Source organism: Heterocephalus glaber, unplaced genomic scaffold, assembly GCF_053883595.1.
Source record: "Heterocephalus glaber isolate CG9 unplaced genomic scaffold, H.glaber_assembly_v1.0 deba00001452, whole genome shotgun sequence".
Classification (NCBI taxonomy): domain Eukaryota; kingdom Metazoa; phylum Chordata; class Mammalia; order Rodentia; family Bathyergidae; genus Heterocephalus; species Heterocephalus glaber.
Genome location: NW_028258302.1, coordinates 4,703,276 through 4,717,531, shown reverse-complemented (window position 1 = coordinate 4,717,531; position 14,256 = coordinate 4,703,276). Strand labels below are relative to the sequence as shown.

Below are 14,256 nucleotides of genomic sequence, written 5' to 3'. Positions count from 1 at the left end.
TGCTGGGATTACAGGCATGTGCCACCACACTTACCTCCCCTTCTAAATATCTTTATGGTAGAAATGTGATCAGAGACCTTTAATAAAATATAATTTGTTAAAAGAAAATATTGAAACTTCCAGATTTCATGCTATGGAAAGCTATAATGTTGTTTAAAATAATGAAATAGATTTGGGGAACGGGTGTTACGAGACAGGGTCTCACTATGTGGTCCAGGCTGGCCTCGTACTCGCAGCAATTCTTTTACCTCAGTCTGCCATAGGCTGGGATTGTAGGCATGCACCATTATGCCCAACATGAAATAGATTTAAGTGAATTGACATGGAAAGATATTTATAATGTATTATGATTTCAGTAAAAAAGCTATAAAACAAATACACAGTATGGTATAGAAACAAGATTAGAAGTATATGTATCAAACTTCTAGGGAAATAAGATTAGGAGTACATATATTATGCATTTCAGATTTGATTGAATTTGTTGTGTGTAGTCTTTTATAATTATAAAAATCTATATGTTTGCAGAGTTTGTGAATACTCAACCACTCATAGAAATACTATTAAAAACATTAACCTTATCATATTTTCCCTGTGTAAATTAAAAGACATCCTTTTTGTTAATGCTTACTTTATAATCTTTTTTGGCTTCAGTCTCTTCACTGGTAAGCCTAAGAATTGTGAACATATGCAAGGTACTATTTGTGCAAAGTAGAAATTTTTGCGTCTGTTTTAGGAAGTCTGAAGTCATGCCAATTTAATGAGACATTGACCAGAGTACTGATTTTCTATTTCCCTTTGTAGAAAGTGGTAGAAGAGGAAAAACAAGAGCATGTGGAGAAGGTTAAAGAACTTTTGGGTTGGGTATCTACCCTGGCAAGGAATACACAAGGGAAAATTGATTTGTTCCACACCAAAGAATCCACAGATATTGAAAAGGCTATTTGGGAACAGCAGGTGAGTGAAAGGCCAGTTGCACTCTGCAGGTGGAATAATGTGTGGGAATGCACCAGAAAAACAGCAAGTCACATGTGGGCCTTTCCAGAAGCAGCTGTTACCTTAGTAAATGATAATTTTGAGCACTTAGAGAAACTTCAAAGTCAACTTTGTTGTTCTGCCTTTTTAAGACCAGCCATAGCCCATCAGTAATAATATCTGACCTAAGTTGTATTTTTCCTATGATTTTTAAAAAAAATTATCTCAAATAATGTTATACTTTTTAATCCTTGAGTTACCTCTTTATCCCTACCATACAGGTTCTGGCAGAAGAGTTGACAACCAAGAAAGAACAAATTTCTGAGGCCATTAAAACTTCACAAATCTTCTTGGCTAAGCATGGTCATAAGTGAGTATTAAATGTAAGGTATGCTTCATCTTGGGACTCAGGGAGGGTCATGGTGAGTATTCAGACTGGAGAATTCAAAGCAGCAAGATCCAGATTTTGAAGAGCCTTGGAGGTCATACTGAGTAGTTTACATTTTACCCTGTTGATGATGGGGAGAAATTTTAAATGATTGGATTTTTGGATAGAGTTTCCAGAACAGTTACACAGAAAAAGGATTAATATGGGCAAGGTTACAAGATGAGAGCCAAATTAAGAGGCTGTCCTGATAATGAGGGGAAGAAATGATGAAGAAGGCTGGAGGGAAGGAGACAAAGATTCAAGAGATATTAAGGACAGTGAGTCTGTGGGTTTGATGACGTGTGAAAATCATCAGATACAATTCCTAGGCCTCTGACTTGGGTTATATAATGATGCTACTAACCATGATAGGGAATACAGGAAAAGCATAGGTTGAAGGAGAAGAGGGTACCTTTTGTATCAGACATTTTGAGTGTAAACTATAGGTTGTTAGAGTGGAGATAACTAGTGTTTCTTAGGTGACTACATTGATCCATGCCTTATGTGCTTCCCCAAAGGGATCCAAAGGCCAGCTGCATATATGTTTAGAATTAATGACAGAAGTCTAAAGTGACACTGATCTGAGTCATCAGCATAGTAGAAACTGAAATAGTAGATTAACCTAAAATGGGCTTTCAGGGCTTTTCAGTGTATACAGGAAGCCTAAGAGAAGGAAAAGGAAAACTTTGATGAGTAATATCCCACGGCCCAAGAGAGTTCTAAAGAGGGGGGGAGTAGTCAGAAGTCAAAGTTTGAAAACTATCAATTAAATTTGGCAAGTTAGAAGTTTTGGAGGGTTCATGCGAAAAGTTGGGAGATGATTTCAGATTTAGTAAGAGGAACAACAAATGAAAGGTAGGAAATCAGTAATAGTGAAGTTAGACCACTCTTTCAAAGCTTGGCCAGAGGAACAAAAGAGATAATGCAGCGAATAATTAAGTGAAATATATAATGAAGAAAGCCTTGTTTTCTAAGAAGATTGGGGACACGTGTGTTTATAGCCTGAGTTATAAGGACAAACAAAAGAAAGCTTCCAGAGGATGGGAGAGAGTGAAATTCATGATGGATAGAAAGTGTAACCTTGATCAGGAATTGAGACAGCTTTTCCTCTGAAGTATGAGGGATGAATTAGGCAAGGTGTACGTAAGGTAATTTTGTTAGGCGTGAAGCCAGTCAGTGAGAGAAGTAGCATCCAGTTGTGTATATGTATGTTCTCTTTGAAATAGGCAGAGGGATGTCATGAAAATTAAGGAGTGCTGGGGCTAAAGGAAGAAGGTATTGGCTGCAAACTCCCAAGAAGATTGTTAAGCATTATTGAGCCTCAGATGAACTTGATTTGATTGCGTTGGGATGTTTGCTCAGAATATTGAGTGGATAGTAGAAGAATAATAGTAAGGAGGGCTGGGGAGTTAGCCCAGTGGCACTAGAACTGATTAAGAAGATGGACCCAGGTGGGGGCATCTGGACTCCAAAGAGAAGAAACTGAAGATAATAGAAGTGATAGATTTAAGAACAAATGGAAGAATCATGGAGAGCTTGGAGAGTTTCGATGAGTTGATGAATAGTTCTAACTTGAGTCAACATAGTTCATTTTCACATATAATACAGAATGAAAAAACAAGTTGTAGGACTGACCCCAGTTCAAGAGATCATTAACTCTGTACTGAGCTTATTTTTTTTTGGTACTGGGGATCAAACTCGGGACCTTGCACTTGCGAGGCAGGTGCCGGAACCACTGAGCTAAATCCCCGGCCCAAGAGATTATTAACTCTGGGGAGACATGGAAATGAATGGACTTGATGACAAATACACAGTTGACTTTAATTTTATCAATAATATCTTTTCTTGGAAAAGCATCTAAAATCAAGTATAGTTAAATAGTAAAATTTGGTAAAGCTGGACAGGTAACAGGAAAATAAAAATTCTAAAGTTTGTTAGACTATCAGTTTAAAATATTTTATTTTAAAGAGAGTATGGTATAGAAGAAGTAAAGAAATACAAAATAGGAAGATGAGGCATAATCATATAGTGGATTGTTGCAGTCTAAGATGAAGTAGAATAATGCCAGATGATGGCAAGGTACAGGTTTGCTGTGTGTTGATAAGGCTGAGTAGAGAGGAGGTCATTTGGATTGAGGAGGTTGCAGGATTGTAAGCCAAGGGTGGCCTAGCATTAGCATGACTTGATTTGAGATAGCCAGTAAACTACGAGATGTCATCAAGGAATACAGAAGAGTGGCCAGGTAATCTGTTCAAGACTGTTCAAGACTGTTACTGAAGTAACAGTTTTGAGGCAGTAAAGGAGAGTTTGGACAATTTTTTCTTAAAGAACTTTAATGTGCATCTTCTAGGCTGTCGGAAAAAGAGAAGGAGCAGATTTCTGAGCAATTGAATGCACTGAACAAAACTTACCATGACCTTTGTGATGGCTCAGCAAACCAGCTTCAGCAGCTCCAGAGCCAGTTGGCTCAGCAAACAGAACAAAAGGTATTTTTAGTTTTTGTCTCCATGTGTTGGGAAGGTACTTCTAAAGTGGTATGAAAGCAGCTGTGCTGATTGATTGAGAGTCACAATCACTAGCTTCCTATGACCAATATGACTTAATTTTTAACCTTACCTTAGCAACCATTTGTCCTGTGTTTCTTTAATGGGGTTCCATGATGTGTTAGTCAGTCAAAAACACCAGATGGCATTTATGGCAGTCTTTAGACTTGACTCACTGTTTTTTGCCATTTTTTGGCAAAAAGCAGTCATGAATCTGATCAAAGGACAATAGGATTACTCCTTTGTGACATTGTTACCCTAAATTGGTAGCTAAAAGAGGTGAATATTGGAAAAAATAGCTGTGAACTTCTTCTCTCTGTACAGTGAACAGTGTACTGTTTCACAACTAACTGGTAGATTAATTTCGCTGACTGAAACACTGGTTCCCCTCACCCATGGTCATCCCATCACGTGACATCTTTACCAGTTACCACTCCATGTTCATGTCCTGGACCATATGAAAGTCGTTATAATAGCTGTTGGTTGTCCTAAGTTCTGGATACTTGTGTATGTGTACACTTACCGTATTATATACATGTGTCTTTGGGATATATATGTGTGTTTGCCTGCTTATTTCCTATGTTGTGAAGCAATGGCCAATTTACATGGGGAGGACCAAAATTTAAGCTCATGTGATCATCACATTTGAATCAAATAATGCTCAAAATGATTTTCAGACAAAATATGCCATGACTCTTGTCCTTGGATATAAATTTGTACACAGTTAGCCAGAGCTATAAAGACTACAAAACAAAACCAGCTCTGATTTGATAGTATATTTCCAAAAAGTATGTGCTGGTATAACATTCCCTATGTAAGGTGACCCACTTTTAATGGCTTGTTGCTTCACCATATAAGGGAGTATGTGAAAAGTTTTAACAGTTGCTTGCTGAGAATATCCAGTTCTCATTTTGAAAGGTTAAAAAGAGGGGGGATAAGAAAATAAGAAAGATAAGCTGCTGAGCACCACTACATTGAGCATGATGTGTCCCCCTGTACTGTGTGTGTGTTTCATGTGAAGTATTGTTCTGATTAACTGACATCCTTGCTTACAAGTTTCACTAACCCTTTGGAGTTTAAGCACAAATGCACAAAGGGAAAAGAGGACGACCTGTTTGGGGTTCTTTTTTGCAAAAAACAAACAGTCGCATGCTGGACGCTAACACCAAGCTTACACTGTGTGTGTGATACGGCTGAGCTGCTCCATAAAGCTCTATCTCTTATCTGCCCGAGGCGTGCCCTGCAACTCTGGTAAGTAGAAGCCTTTTATGTTTTCTTTCCTCCTTTCTCTCTGTCATTAATGCTCTTCAGGTCAGAATGTCCATGTTTGGTTGCACTGAATGGATTTCTCTGGATTACTTCCCAGCTCAGTGCTGCCTGCCTATTCTCGTTATGAGGGCATTGGAAGAAACAGTGTGGCCTTTTCTCTTTTGCTACAATCCAGGCTTTTTTTCAATATCAGCATTTCTGGAATTCCTTGAAACTCACAGAAGAAATTAAAAGTTCTTACCATAGTCCTTCTCTTTGTCATATTGTCTGCTTTTGAAAAGGCTTTACATGGATTTTCTGAAAGGAATCTCTCAGATATCTCAGTCATATGTCAATTGTCAGCTATTCCATTAAACACATACAGTGAAGTAGAAAAGTGAACCAAATCTACTATTGCCTCATTTGCTATCTGTTCTGCATTCTCACAGTATGAAGTCGTTAAGCTTGAAATTCTTCATGCATGTTTTTAAAATTTGGGGGAAATGACTTAATGATTTTAAGGGTTTTCTTACTATCTATCCATCTACATTTTATTCATCTAGTGTTTATTGACCTTCAGGTTCTGTTCCTATACACTGAATGAGCAAAGTATACTTTTTGCATTATTTAGGAAACAAGGAAGTGATTGGCAATTACTTCACCAAGATCTTCCATGGATAAGTTATTAAGAGTTAATTAAGAGCTGGGGACATAGCTCAATGTACAGTCCTTGCTTACATGAGACCCTGAATTCAATCTCAAAACTGGGGGGAAAATAGCATTAAATAATGTTCGGAAAGTAACACTGTCTGATGAGGAACACACAAGCCACCTAAAGAAAATCTCAAGCTGGGTATAGTAGTACATGTAATTGCAGCACAGAGGGAGGCCGAGGCAGGAGGATCACAAGTTAAAGTTCTGGTTGAGCAACTTAGTGTGACCCTATCAAAATAAAAAAGGCTGGAAATGGAGTCCAGTGCTAGGATTTGACCTTCAGTACTGCAAAAAAGGAATAAGAAAGATAATGAACATGAACTCTAAATACCATATTTCCGTAGTAAGAGTCTTCAAAATTGGAAATCTTCAGGAACTGTTTCTAGTATTTGTGTGTACAAGGGTAATTTTGAGAATGTATAAGCTTTGCTTTATTTATTGATCTTAGGACCTGACTCCTGTGTAAGAAGTGACTCTGTGTGCTTCTCTGGAACTATGGAGTGGAGGCAATATAAAGCACAAGATTTAAGAGTCTCACTTTGGTTTATTTCTGGAACTCACTAGTTTTGTGACCTTGGTCAAATTATTTAACTTCCTATACCTCATTTTCTTATCTGCAAACTGAAGATTAAAAGCTGTTTTCATAGGGGCGGGGGATTTAGCTCAGTGGTTCTACTGCCTGCCTGGCAAGCGCAAGGACCTGAATTCAATCCCTGGTAACCACCCCACCCCCCGACAAAATGCTTTCATAGAATTGTTACATGGACTAAATATTAGTCCTCAGAAAACCTAATAAGAAGTGGTAGCTGTCATCATGGTTCTACTATCCATTCTTCCCTAGACCAGAGGAAAAGTTAATAGTGTTTCAAGAGGCAAGGGTCCCCAGTCTGTTCCATCATTGACTTGTTACTTCCAAGTTCTGGAACTAATTTAACTCACAGCCATTGCCTGAGGAGAAGCTAGCATTGGCCACCAAGAGTGTGACTATCCCAATTGCCAGTTGCTTAAGTAGTATTCACAGGTCTGTTTACTGGGATGCCTAGCTATTTCATGGCTGTTGGGGTGCTTAACTCTCTCATGTCTTCCTGTGGACCCATCCTGTTGTACCGTCAGCAGAGAAATGCTACTTCCAGAGTCTTCTGCGCGGGTTGCAACACTGAGACGTTGTTATATGGGGTTGAATTCTCACTTTTTGAGACCTGGTATGTGTATGAAAGAAACTTCGCGGTGACTTAGTTTTAGAAATAGCTGTCCTCTCACTTTAACTGCTTGCCATTTTGTAGAGCTTATCATTTAGATGTGCTTAATGCTATGTATCATGTTTCAAAAGTAATCTCTGAACTTCTAGCCTTGCGATTTAGGAAAAAAAATTAACATTAACACTGCCAGGCTTGCTACAGAATATTTCCTATGTGTTAGGACTTATCCCAGGTTACATTTTTCTTGTGGTCAGAATTTTATTTACTGTAGTTCTTTGAATGATTCCTCATAATAGTTGTGCTTCACCAATGACTCTTGATTCTTTTTTTCTTTCTCATTTTTTCTCTAGGGTTGCAGAGCAGTTGCTGGAGTGATTGACCTAGGCACAGTGGAGATATTTCCCATCTTCAGAGCCATGCAAAAGGGCCTCATTGACCAAGACACAGGCCTTGTGCTCCTGGAGTCCCAGGTTATCATGTCTGGCCTCATAGCCCCTGAGACCAGTGAAACGCTCTCTTTGGAGGAGGGTCTACTCAGAAACCTCATTAATTCCCAGATGTACCAGCAGCTCCTGGAGCTACAGGATGCTCTGTTCTTAGTAATCAGGCATACTGAAAGCAAAAGCCCTCTTTCTGTGGTGGAAGCAATTGAAAAGAGAATAATCAGTGAGAGAGTTGGACTGAAAGTCTTAGAAGCTCACCTGGCAAGTGGAGGTTTCAGTCTCTCCCCAAGTGAGGACTGTATTAACCTGGAGGAGGCTTTTCATCAGGGCCTCATTTCCACTTGGCTTCATTCGTTGATAGAGTCTCACCTGAGATCATCCAAGAATTTGATAGACCCCAACACAGCTGAGAAAATCAGTTTGCTGGATCTGATGCAGAGATGTATTATCCATAAGGAATCAGGATTGAGATTACTGCCTGTGAAACAGTTAGCAGGGGGAATGGTGAGCTTGAAGTCAGGCCGGAAGGTTAACATTTTCCGTGCTGTTCAGGAAGGGCTAATAGATAGGCAAGTCACTGTCCGGCTGTTGGAAGCTCAGCTTTTTGCTGGTGGCATAGTAGATCCAAGAACAGGACATAGACTTACAGTGGAAGAGACTGTAAGACATAATTTGATTGACCAAGATATGGCCTGTGCTATCCTCATAAGGCAGCTGCAGACAGGGGGCATCATCAACACTGTCACTGGGCATCGCATGACAATAGATGAAGCAGTGAGCAATGATCTAGTAGCTGCTAAGATTGCCCTTGTGATTCTAGAATCCCTCTGGTCATTCATGGGATTGTTATGGCCTGATTCGGGGGAGATCCTCCCAATTACAGATGCCCTAGAACAAGGTATTGTGTCTACTGAACTAGCACATAATATCCTTAGTAATCGACAGCATATTAAGGCTCTGTTTCTACCAGCAACCACAGAGATTTGGTCCTGGAAGAAGGCAATAGAAAATGGTATCTTGGACGAAGATCTCACCAATAACTTAAAATCAATTTGTATACCTGATGTAATGCCCAACATGCAATTGACAGACTCTTCAGTTAGAAACGACTTGAGCATTACTTCTGGAGCAGCAGCTCTACCATGCAGGAAAGGCCAAGCTGAGGCCACGGGAAACCATAGTGAGAAGCTGTTGTTTCACCTGATGACTCACAGCTATATTAATGTGCAGAATGGACAGAGATTGCTTCTGTTAGACCAAGAGCTGATGGAGACTCTAACATCCAGAGATGAATATCACACAGGTCTTCCAGTAGTGTTTGGAATTGGGCATGAAAGACTACACACTCATGAGGAATTGCAAGAATCAGTGAATAGGAACATCACAGAAACTTTCAATGATAGGCTTACTGTGAGGCCATGTGAACTCCAGTTCTCATCTCAGAACAAAGAAGGTATCAATCAGGAAGACTGCTCTGAAACTGAAGCAAAGGGCAAAAAGACTGATACAGGAACAGGATATTCTGTAGAGAATCCTGAAAAGCATCTGTTGGTAGGAGAACAAAATGTGGTTAATGCAAATGTCGATGCTTTGAAAGTTATAAATAAAGTCAAGTCAGAGTTACAAAGGCAGTTGTCAGGTACTAAAAAGGAAATCCAAACAGAAGTGTCTACCAGAGAAAATGACACCAGAAGACTCCTCCTGGTGGTACCTCCTGAAGAAGGGCCCTTGGTTAGCAAAGAGGTTTTTTCTGTTGAAACACTAGAGGAAGAATGGCAAGCTCCCAGAAAAACTTACCTTACAAGTCAGAAAGAAAAAGCAAAGACTTTTAAGGTTGAATATACCCCAAGTGAAATTGAAAGACCTCTCGTAAATTCCCAAAGCAAAAAATCACAACTTCAAGTAGAGAAATCTCTAGGTTTAAAATCAGAATTAAAGTCAGGAAATGATACGAATATTCATTCTTTGGATGAAGAGAAAGTGTCACATAAAAAGCTGCTGCCTAGAGGTGATCATAAACAAAGCCAAGAAGGACAAAACATTGCAGATGGTAGTATGATATTAGAAAAGATAGGGACAGAAGATAATGACAGTGAAACTTCCCTGTTGTGTAATCATCCTTCAGAATTGCTTGAAGACACTACCTTAAATATATTATGTGCACAGCTACTAGATGGTGGTATTGTTCATGAACAAACAGGTCAGAAGCTCTTACTAAATGAAGCAGTAGCCCAAGGCATTGTGCCCAGCCACATTGCTGTGAAACTTATGGAAAAAATGAACATGTTTCGGGGCTTCTTCGACTCTCAGACCTGTGAGTCTTTGACAACTGAAGAAGTCATTGATGAAGGTTTGATGGGTGAGAAATTATTACATAAAGTTCTCATGACAGACAAAGCTATAAGTGGTGTCTTAGACCCCCGGACCCATACGCTGTGCTCTGTAAAAGATGCAGTTGGAATTGGACTTCTTGACAAGGAAACAGCCAGCCGAATTTTAGAGGGGCAGGTGGTGACTGGTGGAATTGTTGACCTGAAACGAGGCAAAAGAGTTTCAGTAACTTTGGCCTCAAATCTTGGCCTGGTAGACTTTACTGATCAGACAGAGCTTATAACTCTGGAGAAGGCTTCCAAAGGCAAAGACACTGAAAAACCAGTTAGGGAGAGATTAATCAGTCTACAAATGGAAACAATAGGAGTTGTGGACCCTGACAGCAAAGCCCCTTTAACAGTTGTACAGTCCATTGACAGAGGTCTTTTGGAGAAAGCAGAGGTCATTCATTTGTTGACTAAGCAGGTGGTAGATGGAGGTATTATTCACCATGCATCTGGGATGAGACTCTCTGTTGATAATGCCTGTAAACATGGCTTGATTGGCGAAGATCTAGCCAAAGAACTCAAAAAAATTGAGAAAGTAAACCTCCATCAATTTTTTCATCCTGAAATAAAGGAAACACTTCCTCTCTCCGAAGCCATAAAATTAGATCTTGTTGCCCCAAACTTTGAAAAAGAAATACAAGACATTCAGAGCTTTAGTGAAAATTTTGTGGATCTCATTTCTGGCCAGAGATTGACCTTGGCAGAAGCTAACAAAGAAAGACTGATAACTAATAAAGCAATATTGCCTTCAGGAATGATGCATGGGGTTGTAGATCCTGAGAATTACAGAATTGTTCCATACTCAGAATTGGTCAAGAAATGCAAGATTGATATTGAATCTGGACAGAGATATCTGGAAGTAATTCCCTTCTCAGACATTAAAGATGGGGTGAGTGACAAAGTACTTCCATTGTCTGAAGCAATTCAGCTTGGAAAGGTAGACTTTGTATCTACATTGAAGGTTTTGGAAGCTCAGGCAAATACTGGTGGAATCATAGATACAGCTACAGGAAAAAAACTGACATTGGCATCAGCTTTGGAACACAAATTGGTGGATGAGAACATGGCCAGAATTATTGCATCTCATCAAGTGTTAAATGGAGGAATTGTTGACATATATAATGATAAGAGAGTGACTTTAAAGGAAGCTGTTGAGAAAGGATTTATCAGCCCTGAACTAGCAACTGTGATCCAAACAGATACTGTGAAGTCTGGTGATCACATAGCTGTTATCGAAAAACAAGATGGAATTGAAGTATGTGAATTAAAGGATGAATTTCTAAGAAAGGAGAAGTTAATTGCTTGTAACAAGACTGCTGAGATGAGTTGTGATAAAAGAGAAAGTGAGAGATTTTTTGCACAAGAAAAGTTTAAAGGAAAAATTTCCAGTGGGGAGCAGGCAAAAAAGAGCAGAGAGATTTCTGAATTGGAGGGCAAGGATCATAAAAAAGGGAGAGTTTCTCCAGCTACTGCAGGATCTGTGAGCATCATAATTCCTAGTAACCTTAATAGGAAATCCTCAAGTCAACTTTCAATGCCACATCCTTATTCAGAAGTTTCTGATTTTAAACTCAAAGTGGATAGAAATAACATGGAAAAAAATACAAATGTAGAGCAGGAAAAAGTAATGACACAAATAGAAATAATCACTCATATGAAACAGTGTACCTCAGGTCTGGATGCTGAAGAAGTAACAGAAAATCAAGAAGAAATGATTTCAGAAGTACAAGAGTCTAATTGGAAACCACCAGGCAGATTTTTGAGTGACCAACCAGTGAATACTAGGGAGAAAAGTAAGAGAGAGAAGAGGGAAGTGATTGTAGAGAAAAGTGTCAACACGTGCAAACCAGCAGTTTTTTCTGAAAAAAAGTTGACTCAGAAAACTTCAGGTAGAGATGAGCATGACTCCAATATCAAGAGTCGATCTGTGGAAATGCTCAAAGAGGAAAAAGGGAAAGAAGCTGATAGAGATATGGAGTTGTCTGTTATTTGTAAAATTGAAGACTCTTCTTTCCCAATGACACCTAAAGGAATTTCTGTAGGAAATCAAGATGCTTTAACATTCTTTACCTCCACACAAGTCAGTGAAGAGAAAGTAAAAAATGTAAGCCTCTCTTTGACTTTTAAAACAAAAGAAAATTTATCTCAAAAAATTGCTGGTAGGGCCCAAAGTGAGTCATTCTCTTCTGTGACCCCAAGACCTGAAGAATTGCACCACCAACAATTAGCTGGAAAACCTCAAATTACAGATACATCACGAATTTCCAAAGCACACAAGATTGTCCAAGAAACTACCAGACAAGAGATCAGCTTTTACCGAGGTTCCTGTGTTACTTCTGAGACCAAGGAAGCCAAAGACCTGATTTTCCCATCTAAAGAATGTAAAGAAAAGTCAGACCAAGAAGTACCTTTTGATCCGACAAGTGCTCTTAAATTAGAAAAAATTACAGTTGCTAGAGTAGATCCAAAAGAAGACAGTTGTCTAGAATCCTCAGACAGGAAAGACCTTCATTATCAGGACAGCAAAGACAATCCTGAACTTTGTGAAATTCTCAAATCTAAAATAGTAACAACTCAGGAAACAAATGAAGAGAAATTTCTAGAAGTGGGAAACCCTGTAGTTACAGGTCCAGAAACAGGGTCCCTTGAAGGCAGAGTGACACAGAAAAGTCCCAGAGTCTTGGTGTCCCTTCTTCCAGAGAAACTACTCAAAGGTGTGTCACAGAAAGAGAGTACTGGGCATCAGGATGCCATCATTACTCTTACTGTTCCGGAGATCAGTGAAGAAATGGCAGGTCCCCTGACATCATGCTCTACAGTGACACTGGATGGGAAGACACCACAGGAAAAGCTCAATGAACAAACTCTTTTCATAGCTGCACCCGAAGGAAAGGGAAAGAGGAGTGGAGGTGTAAACCCAGAACCCTTGAGAGCAACTCAAGTAAGTCTCCCAGCAGGAGTATGTTTGTGTTTTTTAAAAAATATGACCATTTTAATCCTACAACTCTTTAACCATATACTAAGTTGGCATATGTGTAATTATATGAATATATTCAATGTAGAGCACTAGATAATTCTTTAACATAACTTTGTTTATCATGGTCTGTTTATAATGTAATCGTTAGAAAACTAGGTATTCATTGATTGTGAATGTATTTTTGAAATTTGTAGGTTTTTTTGTTTGTTTGCATGTTTTCTGTGGTGCTCATTATTGAACCCAGGCCTTGCTAGGCAAGTGCTGTACGATTGAGCCACATCCTCAGCCAGGAGTTTTAAATTAGAAACTAACATGGGTGCTAATTTGAAATACTGGGAGGATGCTAGTTGAAAATTGGAATAGCTTTTGGAAATGTTACTAAAATGATGCTTGTCAGTTGATAGTTACAAGCTTCCACTCTCTGAGGAAATTAATAAAATCACTTGTCTATTGATTTGGATTGACTTGGACAGAACATTTCATTTCACTCCATCTTATGTGTAGTAAAAATTACTATTTTCTGTTTGTTTAATAAGAAACTACCCACTTTAAAAGCCTACTTAAAGGAGAATGAGGCAACTGAATACATTTTCTTTTTGGCTCCACAGAATGTGTTTAACCGGCGACTCTGTTTAGAACATGATGAGAAGCTGGTATCCTATCTGTCTCTGTTACGGGACATTGAAATGAGGACCAAACAGATTCAACCTTTGGGACTTAATCTGGCAGAATTACAGGACCTGGTGTGTCAGGCAAAGGTAAGTTCCAGAGACTTCCACCAGGCCTGTTGGCTTCAAATTAGCTGCCCCCATCTTCCTTGAGGATTCCAAGGCTTTAAAGAACCTGCCTAATTCTCCATTCCAGGGTAAATAGACTCAGACTCTTATTAGATATTGTGGGGCTAGCTTTGGTCAGACTAGACAGGATGTGTAATGGACAAATTTGAATAAACTTTGGACAGACGTTTGTTATCTGTGTGATCTTGGATTGAATGATGAAGGTCAAAGGCAGATTGATTGATTAGGAAACTTGCAGTAATTTAAGCAAGAAATATTCAGGGGATAAATAAGTAGATTAGATATATAAATTAATCTGTTACTTTCCAGAACTCCAGTAAGACATCAGAAAAATATATACTCTTAAGATGCACAAACTCACAAAAAGGGGAGAAAACAGCAGTAAAATTTTAGAAATTAGGAAGCAAACTGGAGATAGCCCAGTCTTAAACTTGCAGTGAAGGAAGCTAAGAAACAACCTAATTTTCACTGCAGAATTCCCCAAAACCTTGCTTTCTGGTAGCCCCAGAAAGCAGAGATGATCATGAACAGGTAAGCATGATTGTAATTGGTTGAAAG

At 39.0% G+C, this 14,256-nt stretch overlaps 1 protein-coding gene across 33 annotated transcripts in view; it reads left to right on the top strand.

Annotated features, from left to right (window-relative positions):
• The window catches only part of Macf1 (microtubule actin crosslinking factor 1), a 354,064-nt gene that overhangs the window by 206,596 nt on the left and 133,212 nt on the right, over positions 1-14,256 (top strand). For 27 of the 33 annotated variants that reach the window (XM_087214994.1, XM_087214996.1, XM_087214991.1 and 24 more), the window contains 5 exons: positions 802-954; positions 1,254-1,342; positions 3,750-3,885; positions 7,454-12,865; positions 13,510-13,659. In XM_087214994.1, coding sequence (XP_087071120.1) covers positions 802-954; positions 1,254-1,342; positions 3,750-3,885; positions 7,454-12,865; positions 13,510-13,659 — 5,940 coding nt within the window. The remainder of the gene's footprint in view (positions 1-801; positions 955-1,253; positions 1,343-3,749; positions 3,886-7,453; positions 12,866-13,509; positions 13,660-14,256) is intronic. The other 6 variants (XM_087215006.1, XM_087215007.1, XM_087215005.1 and 3 more) reach the window with 1 other exon arrangement.